Raw genomic sequence first — 18,840 nt, 5'->3', positions numbered from 1 at the left:
TGCCTTGTAGAAGGTAGGAATGAAAAACCAACTTATTTTATGATAGAGATGGGTGTGGGTGTGTGTCTTAAGAAACAGGGTTAGCTGCTACGGTGGAAAGGGAAAATAAAGGCCTCCACGTGAGTTTACCTACGGATTTACTGCTAACAACCAGGGGCTGTCAATATCCCCATGCAATGGGGGCGGGGAGGGGCTTCCACAGCCCCCGTGGTTGGAGGGCTGGGGGTGGGTGGGTGCTGTAGTGCCCTCCCCCGCGGGAGCAGCTGGGGCCGGGGCGCACCGGACCGCTCCCCCTCCCCCACGTGCTTCCCTCCACTCCCACCGCCACTGGTTGGCTACCCCGTGTTGCCATCTGGCCGGCTGCGTGGCGAGTCCCGTCCGCCGGGGGGCGCAACAGGTACCCGGCCCGGGGCCTCTGTGGAGGGGCGGGGATGGAGGCGCCGGGGGCGCGGCAGCGGGAAGAGGAGCCGCTCCTAGGCCCGGAGGTGAGAAGCAGCGGGGAGCCTGGCCGGGGGGGGGGCTGTGAAGGGGGCTGTGAGGGGTGTGTGCAGGGGGGAGAGGAGGGGCTGTGAAGGGGGCTGTGAGGGGTGTGTGCAGGGGGGAGAGGAGGGGCTATGAGGGGTGTGTGCAGGGGGGAGAGGAGGGGCTGTGAGGGGTGTGTGCAGGGGGGAGAGGAGGGGCTGTGAGGGGTGTGTGCAGGGGGGAGAGGAGGGGCTGTGGAGGGGGCTGTGAGGGGTGTGTGCAGGGGGGAGAGGAGGGGCTGTGGAGGGGGCTGTGAGGGGTGTGTGCAGGGGGGAGAGGAGGGGCTGTGGAGGGGGCTGTGAGGGGTGTGTGCAGGGGGGAGAGGAGGGGCTGTGAGGGGTGTGTGCAGGGGGGAGAGGAGGGGCTGTGGAGGGGGCTGTGAGGGGTGTGTGCAGGGGGGAGAGGAGGGGCTGTGGAGGGGGCTGTGAGGGGTGTGTGCAGGGGGGGAGGAGGGGCTGTGGAGGGGTGTGTGCAGGGGGGAGAGGAGGGGCTGTGGAGGGGGCTGTGAGGGGTATGTGTAGGGGGGAGGGGAGGGTGTGTGGAAGGGGTGTGTGCAGGGAGAGGGGAGTGTATGTGTTGGGGGCTGTGAGGGTGTGTGCGGAGGGGGTATATAGGAAGGCAGTAGATGCCTGGGGATGACTGTAGGAGATTTATGGAGAGTCTGGTTTGTGTGTGTGAGAGATGGGAGTACTGTATTTCAGCGTGTGGGGATCGAGTTGGGGTTATGGACAGAACTGCAGGGAGTGGGTGGGTGTTTTCTTTAAATATTGTGGTCTCATTTCCTTTCCTTTTCTTAATTCCCATTTATTTCCCCAGATCCCATGGTAAAGGGACTGTAAAGTGCATCACTCTCTCTTCCCCACTGGCCTAGCTGGCTATTCCTTGAGTGAAGGTGGGGGTGGATTCTAGTTGAAACCTAATGTTTTAGACCCTTCAAGGTGATTTTCTTACTGGGGTTTATGTTTGGGAGAAATAGAAAGTTCTTAAAGAAAATTGTGAAAGGGGTTAAATAATGTTTGGGCTGATGCAAAACTCCTGGGAGCTGTTCAGATCTCCATCAATGTGCAGAATGTTATTGGGGTTTTTTTTGGTAATTTTAACTCTTTAGGTTCACAAGCATGTCACGAGGTTGGAGCTTGACTATACATATACTTGTGTGTGTCTGTGTGTAACTGACACTAAATTTTCCCTTGGACAGAGTGGAAATAGGGGCTGTTTTCCATGCCCATTACTGGAAACAAGATTGTTATTTTTTAGCAGAGGGAAGAAATATAGTGCCTTCTAATCTTTCCCACATATAAAATTTCAACCAAGGGGCATTGTCACAATATGGAGGTTGGCTTTTAGAGTTGCAGTAGCTGCTCCCTGATGTAGAATGGGGGATATATTACTATTACTAGTTAAGAACTTGCATACTAAGTAATCTGTAAGTTACTATTCATAGGCCATTGACATCAGTGGAGCACCACAACGGTGCAGGGATCAGCCTGCACAGAGTAACTTGCAGGATGAAAGCTATATAAACACACAGAATGTAGCCCCCTACTGTTTATCTTTTCCCTTCATGTATCACTAACTTTGGGCCATCCACACATCCTTCCCCTTTGATTCAAGTCCTGTTGCTCACAACTGGCCTTAAGCCCAATGTATGTAGTCAGTTGCTTAGAGTTCCATGCAGATCTGGAAACTCACAAGCTGGCTTGATCTCTTTTACTATCCTTCCCTGGACTAATGGACTGGTGAAGACATGCTGTTGCTCTGCCATATTCCCCTTGTCGCCACTTTGGTATTGTTACCAGTGTGGGAGACAGTTCTCCAGCAGAACTTGTCTCCATTGTACCAGTGAAACCAGAGTGAAACCTTTCTGTCTTATACTTCCCAGCTTTGGGGCCTGTGGAAAAGGGCAGCTCTGCTCCTGGAGAAACTTAGTTTCTCTCTTTCTGTCCTTTACCTTTCCCCAAGCCTTCTGGCTGCTAGAATGGGATCAGATACTCTTTCTCTCCCCCAGCATCTGGGCTCCTGCAGAGGGGTTAGGTTTCCATTCCATTAACTTTCCCTTTTCCCAGTGCCTGCCTTTGCTCATAGGTTTTCCAGACAGTTGCAGTTCTAAAATTGATTTGTGTCGATTTCATGCTTCCCGCAGGATTATGAACAGCAGTGGTGAAACTGGCCACAGGCTGTTGTTTTCTCGATGCTGGAACCGTCTGCGGGCTTATTTAAAATGAAATCTTAACTTGGGCAGAGGTAGATCGCTTGGGTCCCCTGATTCACTTTGGAACAGGAGTCTCACTGTATAGGAGTCTAAGGAGCAAAGCTACTGATCCCTTTAAAACCGTATCTCTGCTTTTTTAGACAACGGTGGCTGCAGGTGACTGCACATGTCATGAGGAAGAAGAGCTTGTGAAGGGAGGGAAAATTGTGAATTGGAGGCCTAGAAAAGGTATGCAGAGAAAAAGGCATTAAATCAGAACAAGGTGAGAAAGAATAGTTACTAATGCTGTCTGCTAGGAGAGGCCAAACAAAGCTGTGTAGTGATGATGGGTGGGAAACTTCTCTTGAGTGAACTCTGCTAAATTATTGTTGCCCATTTTCTGTGCATCCCTAGATAGAGGAGCACTTGATCAATATTGCAAAACAAATTCCTGTTGCTTTGGAGGCTCCAGCTGGAGTCATTCAACAAACCTCCCCTTGAAGGATGTCAAGAGGCAGTGGTGATGATGAAACAGGACAGTAAGTTCTAGACATCAGCCCAAGGTGCAAAGTTCAGACCCAGACTTTGGGTTCAGACCATTATAGAGAGAGACCACCAGCTGTGAAGTTCAGTTTGGGGGAGTTTGGAGCTAGTGATGGGATTCAGGCTATCTGTAATGTATTTCAAATATAGGAAATATCTGAAACCCAGAGTAATATTAGTGTGGTATTAAATACACCCACATGAAATTGGACTTATTATAATTAGATAGAATTGATGCCTCTTCTTGTGTTACAGAATTTTATTCCTTCTGCAACCTCAGCACAGCATAATGGGTTGGGGGTAGATTTCTGTCTGTAGCTGTAACTTGCAGAAGTGTTGTAGTTTTCATGGGCTTTGACTAGCTACTTTCATTGCTTGTTCAAAACAGGTCTGTGTTCACAAAGTGTCTTCATGTTGAACTACTTACTGCATGGTATTAAAGCATTTTCACCACCCCAGTTTATGTCCTAAATATCTCTGTTGGCAATTTCTGTCGTATTACAGGCCATTTGGCAAGGAACGTTTCTGATGGCGAGTCTCACCAGAGTAGATTTTCTCATTGCCCTTGCTATGAAAGTGACACTACTCATTCAGATTCCTCGGGGCCTCCTGCTAAATGTCTTCATGACTTTGATGACTTCCAGAGTGACCTTGAGAACTGGGAGTTGGATGACGAAGCCTGCATTGTATCTTTCCCTGAGCTGAAAATTGATTCTCAGTACGAGGAAGAGGACTGGGATAAAGAATTGGAGGATGCTGAATGTAGTCCATACGGTAGGTGCAGATTTGCTTTATGCTTTCATCAAGCCTACGACTCTAAGTGGATGGAGAGAGTGCTTTGCCTGGCAGCCCATTTAAATAGTTCCACATTCTTCTTTTTTTGAGCATTTGGTAGTGACACCCTTTGACTGCTTTCTGTCTACCTTGTGTGTTTGTGATGCACAGTTGTACCTAAGTCTTAAATACAGTAGTTTAAAAGAAACATTGCTGTGTTCAAATGGGACAGCCTTGGTTCTTTCCTTGGCCAATGGGGATCTTATGGGATGCTACTGCAAGGGAAAAATGTGCACATTTATGTGTGGAGTTACTCTGGGGTTTGGCCTTTATAAGTCTTGTATTTTGCTCTGGAGCAGGAGAGATGGGCTCATCCTGACCTCCAGTGGGGGGGGGAGTACAGTAGCTGAGGGCCCCTGCCTAAAGGACCCTTCTCCTTCCCTCCTGAGAGATTCACCCTGGGCTTTATCAGTCATGTCCCTGTAGAGAATAGTGGGTTGGAGGGTTGTATAAAGAGACAAAGTCACTGACCTAAACATGTTCATTTACAAGCTGGTCTTGCAAACACACATGAGCAGCTTTACTCTGACAAGCAGTCCCACTGACTTCACCAAGAGTAGCCACGTGAGTAAACTTGTTTGTGTTTGCAGGATGTGTCCCTGAAAGCTCCACAGTTAGGGGCTTCTCCTTTGAGTTTTTGAGCACCCCCTGAACTTCCATTGCAGTCACTGGGTGATCAGAGCATTTAGTGCCTTGCCAGACTGGACACTTCAGTTGAGCAAACTGATGGTGTGTTTCATGAATAACCTTTTGAGGGTTTGTAGATTAGCAGTAGGACTGGCTCATTCTGTCTCCTTGTCATTCTCTTTCTCTCTCGGTCTCTGAGCCAGGAGTTTTAGGTTCTGTTCCTAGCTCTGTCACAGGCTCTCTGTGAGATCTTAAGCAGGTAATTTACTGAAGCTTCTCTATCTGCACCACCAGTTGAACAGAGGTTTTGTATGTTTCATGCACTAATGTTGGTCAGCCAAACTGACATTCCAGCACTGATGCAAATAACTTGCTACGACAAACCCTTTGTAGTGATAGCCAATGCAGAGTGTTCTAATGCAATCTAACAACACTCTATTTTTTTAAAATCCTCTTTAGACGCGGAAGATATCGACTGTGGTAGTCATCAGGAAAATTGTCTATTGGCATCATGTGCATGGCAAGAAGAATCATTGTATAACCCCAGGTGTCACCATGCAGCTCCACTCTCTCTGAGTTCGCCAAATAGAATGCCTGAGGTTGGCCAGTTTGATGATGCAGATGACTGAGGTTTGCCCCTGTTCAGGGCCACGCTTGGCAAATTGGACTTTGCTTCATTTCAGGGATGCAATGCAATGTGGGGTGCCTTCCCCTAGCCTATTGGGTTCCAAACAGGGCTTTTCTGAAAACTTTCTTTGATAATATTATTGAGCTGCAAATACACTGATCGTGATCGACTGGAAGGAAGCAGAGAGGATCTCAGACTGGACACTAACCCTAGGTATCTGTGCAGTTTTGTAGCATGTTTTATTTTCATGTTTTTTAAAGGGAAAAAAAGCTGTCTGGGAAGTCTCATTTTTAAACTTTGGCTCGATAGCTGGGATTAGCCAGTTCTAATATGGATCTCATCTGTGTAATTTTAATTTTTCTTCTCTTTTATTTGGCATTAATCATTGAGTTGAGCTGGGGTTAACTGTTTCTGTCCTTGTTACATATTCTACATTATAAGTAGCATGACCAAGTTGTGTTTGAAGTTCAGGTCCTCTGATGGGCTGAGGGGAATGTACTGTTTGACAGTATCAGTTATGAGAAATACAGAGTGATTCGTTGCTTACACAGGTTATTTTTTGTCTGTCATTACAAACATGGGGCACTATAGAATCAAATATCAACAAGAGCCCTCGTGCATGATTTACCCATGTTGCTGTGCACTTACGCAAACAATCCCATAGTAGTCAATGGGACTACCCACGTGAATAAGGATTGCATAGTTGGGTCCTTAGTGAAAGTAGCTTTTAGTATCCCAGGGCGACTGGCCCCTTTAGAAAAGGGAATGGAGTCCAGCACAACTGTGGTTGATTACCTGCTTCCCAATTGCAGGGTCTTCCAAGGGAGGATCTCCATGTGCTCTGTGGATTGTGAGTTAAGCTTTCCCACGCTGCTATGGAGCAGGAAGTTGTTGTGTTACAAATGAGGAAACAAAGGTGCAGAATGGTTAAGTGATGTGACCCTAGGCAAGTCAGTGGCAGAGCTGGGACTAGAACCAGATCTCTGACCTTCTGGTCTTTGCCTTGGAGTTAATGCAAATGACGACAAGTGAGGAATAAGTAGACAGAACAGATAAACTTCCAGGACCGTCGTTACTTGGTTTAATTCAACTATCCCTAATCACCCTCTTTAAATGGGAAGCCTGGGATTTTGAAAAGTGCTCAGTGCTGGTAAAACTGCTTCTGTTGAAGTCTGGTAAAACTCCTGTTGACTTTCAGTGGGAGCAGAGTTAGTCCAGCACTGAGTGCTACCTGGAGAAACTCGCAAATACATAGATCTTTTAACAGATTAATTTCTAAGAAATGTTTCAAAGTTATCTGTAAGGCATCAGCGGCTCTTTTAAAAAAAAACATATACAACCAGGGCCTGCTCCAGCATTTCTGCCGCCCCAAGCTCCTAGAGGGAGTGAGGGACCTGCCACCCCCGAATTGCCGCACGTGCCGCCCCTCTCCCTTGGCTGCCCCAAGCACCTGATTGTTAAGCTGGTGATTGGAGCCGGCCCTGCATACAACCACCCATTAATTAGGCTGTAATTTTAAAGCTAATATGTTGTAGGAACTCTGCATTGACCCTGAAAGTGCAGTGCCTATATCAACACCCTAAGGATGGCTTTTATGTTGTTTTGCCCTTAGGTTGTTTCACCATTCATTGTTCTAGACTGAAACAAAGTAACAAACAGCTGCCGAAAAACTCATTCAGTTGGGTGGTGAGGGGAACAGGTGGTGTGATCATTGATTTGTCTTTCTACTGGGATCAGTAGTGCTGCTAAGAACCTACCGGGGAATTGTTCTATCTTCTAAACTGGCACAAGGTGAGCAATTCCAGGATAAACCCTAGCACCTACCCCACAGCCTGCATAAATGGGGAACAGAAACCTAGTGATGGGCCTGCAGCAAGCTAAAGACCCCTAAGCCATTCCCATCCTGTCCCCTCCATGGAGGGGTTAGTTATTTCTCTCACAGTTAGTCCATAACATCTGTGGTGCCATGGTGCAGCCTGTGGGGCTCCCCACATCCTGCTGCTCCTCTGCAGAGCAGGAAAGAGCTAGTTGCACTCCCTAGGGTGTGGAGACTGGCCCTTTTCTAAATCAGCGATAGAGTGTAAAGCTCTGTTTTGGTGGGGAATGAGGGTTCAGCAATGGTTAGCAGCCGCAGCCACCTCTGAGCTAGAATGAGAGTTGTGGGTGCTCAGTGCTTTACAGGATCAGGCTTACACAATGTGTTAAACATGGACGATAGAGAAACCAAGTCTAAATGTCAAACTAGAGAAAGCATGACTACTCTTAAGTGGCTCACAGCCCACGTTAAAAAGGCCACTTTGCATTCTCAGATCGGTGCTGCAACGGCACTGGCATGCTGTAGGGTTAAAATGTCCTCAGACAAAACTTTTTTGTTTCCTTTGTGGGCCATTTTTCACTTGCTGTGGCCGGCAGTACACAGTGCCGCCCTGCAGAGGGCAGCAAAAGGTCCAGTCAGTGACTGTTTTTATTGGCAATAGACTCATGCAGCAAGTTTCAGATCGACAGCTGGGTGGATTTCCAACATCCCGATATTTGGAGGTGTTTGGATTTGGGTTCAGTCCAGCTCTACTGTTTAGCCTTCTGCCACTGTGAGCTTGGTTTATAGCATTTTCTTTAGTTTCCTATTTTTAAAAAATTCCCCCAAATTACTCAGGACATTAGCAAGACAGGGTCAGTGAAATAATGTCTTTTATTGGACCAATTTCTGTTTGTGAGAGAGACAAGCTTTTGAACCACACAGAGCTTTTCTTCAGGTCTGGGAAAGGTACTCCAATGCAGCTACAACTGCACTGCATACTTATAGGACAGACATTTCTACCACTTTTTAAAACATGAGAAGAGACAAGGGTATTGTATGATTTTTAGCTTATTGTGTTATTACTGCCCTTGTGGGAAAAGTCCCAAAGGTTTAATAAAGATGAAACCAACAGAGTTCTATAGAAATGGAATAGTTTTCTTTAGAAATTATGTCAAAAAACCAACAGTACTGAATCTTGTTGCAGGATTCTGTAGGTTGGTGATGAAATTCTATAGAAAATTAATCCCTTTTACTCTTACAAGCATTAGCCCATGCGCTTCAGAAATGGTAGAATGCATCTCAAATCTAATTTGAATTTAAATCTGGAGCTTGTCAACACATGCATATTAATCTGGAATAAGGGATGATGTGAATTTAAAGTGAATTAACTATTCCTGATTATTTCTGTGTGTGGATGCTCTTATTCCAGAATAAACTATTCTGGAATAACTCTCCTTGTAAACAGGAGTCTTTATACTGCTATGCTTTTAATTGGAATCAGGAGTATCTTTCTTGCCTGCCATTTTATTTGAGGGAAAACTTGGCTTGAAATGGTGAGTGCATGGCATGTTAAGTTGACTGTCCACACTTTAAGTGACTGGAAGTTAGGCTTTTTGATAGATTTCTGTTTACTAATAGTTTAAAATTATCTTAAACCATGAGCCTTGTACTGCAGAGATGTATTGCTTGCTTTTGGGGTATGTTGACAAAAGTAATTTTGTTCATCTTGAGCCTGTTCTTTAGAGAGGGGCCTAATGTGAAACTTCTGATCTGAATACCCCTCAGACTTCAGTGGGCTTTGAAATCCAAATGCAGATTTCTCAAAAGACTCCCATCTTAATGGGCTTAAGTCCGAATCTCCGAGCTCCAAATATCCCTGGACTGTAGAGTCTTCAAAGTCCCAACATGAATCTTGCATTTGTGCCCATCTCGCCTATTGACATGAACATGTCATCGTAAGTAAGAATTCCTCTTAATTAAAATATCACCATCGGGTAGCACATGAGCCAACAACTCAAGCAGAAATGCCTGCCTAGGTCACCCTTTACATCTGTTCGGAGTCCCATTCAAGCCAATTGGCATAAGGGTCGTCTTGGTGGATCTTTTTGCAGAATCAGGGCCATCAATATTTCCCCAAGAGAAGAAGCACATTGATACTATGCAAGCCAATTTTGAAAGCTTGCTAGGTTAAACTTCCTTATGTGACTTCGCTAGATCCCCCTGAACTAGTTGCTGGGGAACGCATCATCCAAAGGGTAGGAAGTTCTGTACTGCAATTTAACACATCTTGTGACTTTACCTGGGTTGACATTGAAGCCCAACAGACAGAATACTGGACTGGGAGTTAGGCAACATGGGTTCAGTTCCTGGCTCTGCCAATGCTTTGCTGTGTGACCTTGGGCAAGTCATCTCCCTATTCCTCAGTTTCCCTATCTGTACAACGGGGATAATGATAATCTCTTTTTATAAAGTGCTGTGAGATCTATGGCTAAAAAGTGCTGTATAAGAGCTAGATGGTATATTAAGAAGGGGTATTAATTTTTCTTGGAACACATCAACAAAGAAAATAAAACTTGTTTTCTGCCACTTCCTTTGAATCCTCCAGGGGAATGATTTGCAGGGACAAGTAATTAAGGAAAGTATTCTTCATGCTTTCTGTGGACTATGTGCAGCATCTAAGGTATGGAGGAAGTTTTGATAGGGATTCCTTGCTGTTATGTGACATGCAATCCAGATAACTTACTTCCACTATGTTTTTTAAGAGTTGTGCTTCTTAATTGAAATAGTGTTGCCTGGCAGTCCATTATATGGTCATACCATTGAAACTGTGTGCCTGGGATCTCAATCTGAGAAAATGCCTCCTCCATCAACAGAAGCATGTCAATAATTTTGCAGGCTGGTGGGGAAATGCTGATGGCAGCAACTCATCTTGGCCATCTGCTGCTTCCAAGGACTCCATTTTAAATCCCGGGGTCACAAAGTCACTCTCTCTGAAGCTGATGGCTAAGTTCCTGTAGCCCCTGGGCAGGGAAAGGAAACTGTTGCAAACTTGCAATTCTCAACCCTCTGGCGGGGGGGGGGGGTGTCCTGCATTGCAAACATATGCCCCTGAGTGAGTAACGTTTTACGGGACGACATTGATGTGGAGCAGGTTGTACAGGGAATTACCAGTTGCTCATAGCACAGGTTCTTAGGATGGCAGGGGACAGTATGTGACCTACCAAGAAAAGCTACAAAGCGTACTCTGGAGTGCACAGCTCTGCTAACTAACTTCGATAGCGAACAGAGCTTCCCTTGAACATCCTGGGACAGAGCCTCCACTGGTGTCAATTGTTACAGCAGTTGACTTACGTTTATATTAGCTGAGGATCTGCACTCTTACATCCACTTAGTAATGCTCCCGGCAGCTCTGGAGAGCTCGGGCTTTGCTTTTCTCTGTGACTTGTCTTATTCCTCCCATCTATTACTGGCATGGATTTTAGGGTTTAGATATAATGGGCCATAGTCATGTCTGGTGTAACACCGCTGACCGGAATGGAGCAAAACCAAGCTTGCCTTACTCTTGTTCCTTTTATGTTTTTTTTTTCCTCCAGGCTGAGAATAGTTAATTTCAGAATATTCAACCAGTTTCACCTCAGGAGAATTTTTCACCCTGCAGCCAACAAACTCTTTGTCCTCTATTGCACACGTGGGAGCTTTTAACTGGAGCCTTCAGGCTCCACCTGTGGATTGGTACTTAAATTGGTATTTAAGAATGTACCATGAAAGGGGCATTTACGTGCATGGGTCCTGGAACAATTTTTATAGTGGGGGTGCTGAGAACCATTGAACCGAACTGTAAACTCTGTATATAATGGAAACCACTTCAAGCCAGGGGGTGCGGCTGCACCCCGTTTACGTGCCTAAATTCTGATTAGGCTTTGGGTGCCAATGTTTAAAATTGGGCACCTGATTTTCACAGGGGACTAAATACAAGCAGCTCCAACTCTCTTCATTTGGAGTTGTGGATGCTCAGCATCTCTGAAAATCAGGTTATATGTCTCATCACGTGTCTTCATTGCACAGTCTGAGCTGCAGAGGCCTCGAACAGCAGTTCTTGTACTCTAAGATGGAGCATACAGCACAACTCAGGAGGGCCATCTTCATAATTTTAATCAGTGTAGATACAGTGGATTATTCTTCTGATACTGTAAACCAATCCTGATTGCACTCCATGTACCATCAATAGGACATGTACTTCTAATCTGAGAGCCACTGCCCTCGAACTTTCAAATCTTCAGGAAGGAGGAGCTGTGTTTCTCCAGATGCTTGTTCTGTTTCTCCAGTTACTACATCACAAGCCATAGATTTATTCTGGCTCCTTTTGGAGCACAGCTGCAGTAAATGATCATCTCTTCATGTGTGATCCCTTTGTCCATTTCACTTTGTCCGAATATCTTTTTATTGGGTGATGGGTGAATGCAGAATTCTAGATAGCCAGCTGAGGTCACATCACGTTGTATAACCTTTTGTAAATTGCTTATCTGTTGCGAATCTTGGTCTCTACAATGTACCTCACTGCTCATCAAGGAGATAAGCAAGCTTATGGATAAAACTATAGAGGTAGAGAAGCACATGGAGGGCAAGGCAGCTGTTTGAGCAGTGCCAGCTCTAACTATTGGCTCCTGGGGGAGGTAAGTGAAATATAAACAATAACCTATAAACAGGATTAAATCAGAGCTTCACTTCCCAGATGAGAAGGCTGGTTTACTTACAACTATTTTCTCTTATGTAACGGCAGTATGAGTTAAAGGGGCTGAATTTTCATTGGCCAACTCTTGCTAGTGCTGATGGCAGTTGTGTGGTTGGGATTCTGAATACAGAATATGTCTCCAAAGCTGTCAACCGATTGCATATTGGTACGGAACGTTTTAGAGGGATTGGTAATAGGAGGCTGAGCCTTTCGTCACTAGATCACTGTTTAATTTCTAGCATGGGTCTGTAGTGACTGAAGGTCGTTACCATTTCAGTGGACTGTGATAAGAGCTGGTGGATTGTGGTAAGAGCTCGATGTAGTTCAGATTGGACGTCTGTGCCAGCCATTTTAGGAGTCTCTGAGAGGGGCCAGGGATTGAACTGCAGATGGTAACAACTTGCCCTAAAACATGGTCCCTTTCTGGCAGGGTTGAAGCACATTAAAGGCCTGATTCAGACTTGCGCTGAGTTTTTATGGGCTTTTGACCAGGGCCGAAGAGAACAATATGGGAAAACTCCTCTGCTATTGCTTCTGCTGTACCACCTCTGTAGTACGTTGAGGGCTGTCAACACAGGACTGTTTGTGAGCACAAAATAACACTTTTCGAGGAGGATGGAGGGAACCTTAGGGGAAAAGATCAGAGCTTTGTCCTGTTCAGCCGTGAGTTTTTTCCTCCTGGACAAAGAATATTTTGAGGCTTGTTGTGTTCCTCTTGCTGCTCTAGCTGCTTGTTACTGTGTTTTAGCTGATATTCCTGGGGCCTGTAAAACCATCCGGTTCTGAATGGTAATTTTGATCGTCTGTTTTTTCCCCAATTGGGGGAAAAGGGAACGGAAGGGAGAAATGTAAATGAGCACATCTGCTATTTTAAATGTTTAAATGTCATAGATTTTAAAGGTCAGGAGAGACCATACAATGATCAGCTAATCTTGCCTCCTGCATAACGCAGGCCAGGGAACTTCTTCCAGTATTTCCTGCAGTGGGGGGACTTTTTCTTTACCTCTTGGTTTAAAATTTTGAAAGCTCTTATTTTATAACCAAATTAAAGCTATAAATAAGCAGTTTATAATCAGCTTGAAGAAAATGAAATGTCGTTAGGAGCGGTGCAAAGGAGATCTTTTTTTAAAGCAATGTCTTATTTAGTGCCCTGATCCTGCAGTCAGTCTGGTCAGGCAGACCCTTGCGCCCACGTGGAGCCTTATTGGATGTCCATGTGGGAGGACACTGTGCTGGCCCTGATCCTATCTCAGGCCTAAGGAAGTCTAATGTACTTATTAGGACTCTTTTCATCTGCCAGGAAACCTGCTGTTATGGGATCTTACCACAAGGTGGCAGTGTTTAGCAATGTCCTGAGAGTCAAGTTAGCAGGAAATGCAGATAAATAATCCTTGTCAATAAGCATTGTGCTTGTTGTACGGTGCCTCTGAAGAACTGGCCAGTAAATAAGGGAAGAAAATGCTGTCTCGCTCTTAGAAGAAAAAGGCCCTAGGAAAGCTGATGAGGTGTGTTTTTCAGAGTGTGGGTAGTTCTGTATATCACAACCTGAAGCTGCCTCTCCCAGCTTGGGTTGTACAGGTGCTAATCCCAAAAAAATGCTCAAACCTAGAGCCTGTAAATATCCACAGTGCTAATCCACAAGCCACTGACATTTTCTCAGCCATGTTCTTTATCAGATTCACTATAATACCAGTCTCCTTTGCTTTTGATTTAATGCCTTTCTGTAGGCCAGTTCCCTGTGCTTGGAAAAAGCCTGTTACTATCCTTGTACCAAGAGACCTTCAAAACTCTCCTTAATGCTCTCCTTCTGCCGAACTGGCCTGTGCTCACCTGCTCTCTGATGCATTCTGCACCTGCGTTTCTGAATCACTTATATCGAACCTGTCTAATTAGGGCCTGATCCTATTGTTCTTACTTGCCGGTATAGTCCTATTGCATTCAATGGGATTGGTCCTATAAGTAAAGACTGCAAGATTATATTGTAAACTACTTGGGGCGGGGACTTTGCCTGCCTGTTGAATATAGGCCTAGGCCACAAAATTTGGATTTGTTCTTTGAACCTCAGTCTGGGAGATGGTTTAGGGGGTTTGGTTTGACCTGTTAGAGATGGGTGAGCCGTACAATTCAGATCTGGGTTGGGGTTCAGATTGCAGCACCCCCACAAGTTCAGTGGTCCTCAGGTCTGGGACATTGGTTTGGGGGACAATCCTCATGGTCTTTAAAGTGCATCATGCCCCTATAGAAATAAATAATACAGTGTGTCTCTGGTTCTGTTGTACCTTTTGAGCATTCTGGCTGCAATGATGATGCTTTTAATTACATATGGGGTAAATTCTCAGCAGAGTTAATGGGGAGTTTCCAGCATGTTTCCCATCAGCTTTACTCCTGAGGGCATTCTGTGGCAAAAAATAAAATTTTTTGCATCAAAACAATAAAAATTCTACACACAATATTTTAAAATTCTGCAAACTTTGTCAAATTAATGAGGAGCCTCCAGCATGGCATTGGGGAGCACAGGCCACTGGCTGCACGGAGATGGGAGATCACTGTGCAACTCTCCCCGGGACATGGACTCAACAGTGAGGCTGCACCCAACCCTGCCACAGCGCAAGGACCGGGCCTGCCCCAGAAACACCCCAGCGCCTTGTCCATCTGTGCCAGGTACACCAGGTGTGGGCAGGCAGGCTCAGCAAGGCAGGATCCAAGTGTGGAGGGGCTTAGAATGGGGGAATCCAGGTGTGGGTTGAAAGGGTTCTGTGTAGGGCAATCTAGATGCAGGCGGCTCAGTGGGGGATCCGGGTGTGGGGGGGAACTGGATGCACAGGGGCTTGTTGGGGGGGTTCTGAGTGCGATGGTAATGGGACTCTGCAGGGGGGTTCAGGTGAAGATGGTAGGGGCTCAGCGGGGGTGTGTGTGATAGAGTTTGGCAGGAGTGTCTGGGTGTGGGGGGCCCAGTGGGGAGTCCAGATGCTGGGGAGTGGGGGGTCAGTGGGAAGGGGATTTGGGTGCAGATGGCTCATCGGGATAGTCCAAGTGCAGGGGGAGTGGGGCTCAGCGGGGGGGTTCTACGTGTGGGTGGTGAGGCTCAGCAAGAGGATCTGGGTATGAGGGGGGGGTCTGGATGCACAGGTGTTGGGCAGATGGGGGAGCAGCTCCCTGTACAGGGATCCCTTCCCCTGCAGCTGAGGAGCGATGGGTGAAGGAAGTGGGGGGCGGGGAATGGGACTTTGCAGAGCTTCCTGCAGCCGGGGGAGAAATCTGGGGATAGGTCTGACCCAGCCCTGGATGCTGTGCAGCGGAAGAGGAAGTCCCGTCCTCCCCAGCCCAGCCGGAACCAGCAGCTGAGCCTGGTGCAGGGTAGGAGCCACCAGCCGGGTCTTCCCAGCCCCACCTCCTGCCCCACAGTGATTTACCTTTCTGGTGGCTCCCCTGGGCACCCAAAACATACTGCTGGGGAGGATTGCATGACCACTCTTGTGGCTTCCCTCTGCTTCCCCTCAGAAAGTAATTTTTCTGTGGGGAAGCAAAGAAATTTTCAGAGGACATCAATTCTGTACATGCGCAGTGGCACAAAATTCCTCCAGGAGTAAAACATCAACAGGATTTATTTTGTGTGTGTTTTACTGCAAAGATGCCCACATAAAATAAGCGCCTGCTGCTAGCAGTTGGAGGTGTAGGGTTTTTAGGTTCATTGATAATGTAAAGTTTCCCCCCTGCCCACCTCAAAAATATAACCCTGATTAAAGGATACAACAGATTTCATATACATGTCTCATCTTTGTTAACATCAGGCTAGATTATTGTAATGCACACCTAATTGGGCTCCTTTTGAAACTAAGCCAGAGCTGCAACATTGGCAGAATTCAGTGGCCCAGCTGATCTTTGCTCTAGGGCCATGGGAATTGGTAACGCCCAACATTTGTGATCTGCACCCCGCCTAAGAGCCAAAGGATTCAATTTGAGGCCTTGCTGATGTCTAGATAATGAAGTGTCCATAATGTAGGCTCTAGGTATTTGGGTTTCCACCTCTTCCTCTCTGTCTTTCCAAGACTGATGAGTTCGGCTTAGTTGCTTTTGCTAAGCTGTGCTGACGTTCGTCTTCAGACCACTGCTGATGTTCTGTGTTCCATCAGAATTTGCTCCATAGCTCTCTTCAAGGCTTGGCATTAGGCCTTTCAACTCCTATTTGATTATTTTGTCCTCTGTATTTCATTAGATCTCCCCTTTTGTGGTTGTGTTTTCCTTTGCTCTTTTTCTTTTGCTAGTGACTGCTTCTGTATGGGGCCTTTGCGCTCAAGTTTATTTTAGTTTTTGGCTCTAGTACATGGCAGTAAGTAATCAAATTAAAGGAATTAAATGCTTGCAATATTCTGACAGCAGCCATGTTGGCCGGCATACCACTGATTGAACCAGGAACCTCCAGAGCTAAATGCATGAGTTGATACAGCTTGAACTAAAGAGCCAGCTGGGACTGTAACAGTTTCCTGTCCTCTAAGAACATAAGAACGGCCATACTGAGTCAGACCAAAGGTCCATCTAGCCCAGTATCCTGTCTACCAATAGTGGCCAATGCCAGGTGCCCCAGAGGGAGTGAACCTAACAGGCAATGATCAAGTGATCTCTCTCCTGCCGTTCATCACCACCCTCTGACAAACAGAGGCGAGGGACACCATTCCTTACCCATCCTGGCTAATAGTCATTAATGGACTTAACCTTCATGAATGTATCTAGTTCTCTTTTAAACCCTGTTATAGTCCTAGCCTTCACAACCTCCTCAGGCAAGGAATTCCACAGGTTGACTGTGCGCTGTATGAAGAAGAACTTCCTTTTATTTGTTTTAAACCTGCTGCCCATTAATTTCATTTAGTGGCCTCTAGTTATTATATTCTGGGAACAAGTAAATAACTTTTCCTTATTCACTTTCTCCACACCACTCATGATTTTATATACCTCTATCATATCCCCCTTAGTCTCCTTTTTTCCAAGCTAAAAAGTCCTAGCCTCTTTAATCTCTCCTCATATGGGACCCATTCCAAACCCTTAATCATTTTAGTTGCCCTTTTCTGAACCTTTTCTAGTGCCAGTATATCTTTTTTGAGATGAGGAGACCACATCTGTACGCAGTATTCGAGATGAGGGCATACCATTGATTTATATAAGGGCAATAAGATATTCTCCGTCTTATTCTCTATCCCTTTTTTAATGATTCCTAACATCCTGTTTGCTTTTTTGACTGCCGCTGCACACTGCGTGGACGTCTTCAGAGAACTATTCACAATGACTCCAAGATCTCTTTCCTGATTAGTTGTAGCTAAATTAGTCCCCATCATATTGTATGTATAGTTGGGGTTATTTTCTCCAATGTGCATTGCTTTACATTTATTCACATTAAATTTCATTTGCCATTTTGTTGCCCAATCACTTAGTTTTGTGAGATCTTTTTGAAGTTCTTTACAGTCTGCTTTGGTCTTAACTATCTTGAGCAGTTTAGTATCATCTGCAAACTTCGCCACCACACTGTTTACCCCTTTCTCCAGATCATTTATGAATAAGTTGAATAGGATTGGTCCTAGGACTGACCCTTGGGGACCACCACTAGTTACCCCTCTCCATTCTGAAAATTTACCATTTATTCCTACCCTTTGTTCCCTGTCTTTTAACCAGTTATCAGTCCATGAAAGGATCTTCCCTCTTATCCCATGACAACTTAATTTACGTAAGAGCCTTTGGTGAGGAACCTTGTCAAAGGCTTTCTGGAAATCTAAGTACACTATGTCCACTGGATCCCCCTTTTCCACATGTTTGGTGACCCCTTCAAAGAACTCTAATAGATTAGTAAGACATGATTTCCCTTTACAGAAACCATGTTGACCTTTGCCCAACAATTTATGTTCTTCTGTGTGTCTGACAAGCTCAGAGAGGACATGCAACACGCACTCACCAGTGGGTTACAATATCATATGTTAACTTCTCTCTTCCTCTGCTTTCAGCTTTGTGTCCCATGAGAAGGTTGGTTGTTCTGGATATGAAACAGCCATGTGGACAGCCTAGAGGCCTTGTAATGCCGCTCTGGTATATGTGAGAACACCGGTTCAGTGGAATACAATAGAGACCATCACCTGAAGAAGAACCAAGACTGATTCCCACTCTGGTTTCCTGCTTCTTAAACCAGAAGAGACTGCAACAACTGTGTGTTGCTTTGCAGCACCCCTTCTGGCTGAATGGGGAGCTGCATGGATGATCTCCGAAGGGAGGCCCCATCCAGTTTTCTATGGGCACGTCTTCACTACCCGCCGTATCGGCGGGTAGCAATCGATTTATCCGGGATTGATATATCGCGTCTTGTTAAGACGCGATATATCGATCCCTGAACGCGCTCACCATCGACTCCGGAACTCCACCAGAGCGAGCGGCGGTAGTGCAGTCGACAGGGGAGCCGTGGCCATCGATCCCGCGCCGTCTGGACCCCAGGTAATTCGATCCAAGATACTTCGACTTCAGCTACGCTATTCGCAAGTATTCTGAAGTTGCGTATCTTGGATCGATTTCCCCCCCCCCCCCCCAGTGTAGACCAGCCCTATGTCTGGAAGGCTGATGGAGGCAACACAACTCGGGGGGGGGGGGGGGGGGGGGGGGCTGTTGAAGTGGGAAAATATGGGGGGGGGCTCCTCAGAGGATCTCCTTAGAGTTATGCTACAAGTGCATAACTTGTATTTATGTGCTAGTTTATCTCCTGTCTGATTCGTCCAAGTCTTGTAATTAATCAGAGAGATCTTGCTTTGCAGCTTGAAATTGGACTATTCAACAGTAACTTTTTGTGCTGCACCTGTTTGCAGGATGTTACCTTAGACATTATGTTGATATGAGAGAGTTTTATTTTTAGCCCATTTTCCCATGCTCAGCCTTTGGAGTGTGCTCCCCTGTTCCATTTCACTGTCCAGCACTATTTTAAAGATGTATCTACC

General features: G+C 45.9%; 1 protein-coding gene across 1 annotated transcript in view; it reads left to right on the top strand.

The window, feature by feature from the left end:
- The first annotated feature begins 187 nt into the window (after positions 1 to 187).
- COPRS (coordinator of PRMT5 and differentiation stimulator) overlaps positions 188 to 18,840 on the top strand; it is a 37,787-nt gene continuing 19,134 nt past the window's right edge. Inside the window, exons 1-4 of the mRNA XM_024104563.3 lie at positions 188 to 485; positions 2,875 to 2,962; positions 3,761 to 4,030; positions 5,177 to 7,136. Of these exons, the coding sequence (XP_023960331.1) occupies positions 432 to 485; positions 2,875 to 2,962; positions 3,761 to 4,030; positions 5,177 to 5,346 (582 nt within the window). The 5' untranslated portion in view covers positions 188 to 431 and the 3' untranslated portion in view covers positions 5,347 to 7,136. The remainder of the gene's footprint in view (positions 486 to 2,874; positions 2,963 to 3,760; positions 4,031 to 5,176; positions 7,137 to 18,840) is intronic.

The sequence above is a fragment of the Chrysemys picta genome, chromosome 12 (assembly GCF_011386835.1).
Source record: "Chrysemys picta bellii isolate R12L10 chromosome 12, ASM1138683v2, whole genome shotgun sequence".
Lineage (NCBI taxonomy): Eukaryota > Metazoa > Chordata > Testudines > Emydidae > Chrysemys > Chrysemys picta.
This window is presented reverse-complemented; position numbering and strand designations above follow the sequence as displayed.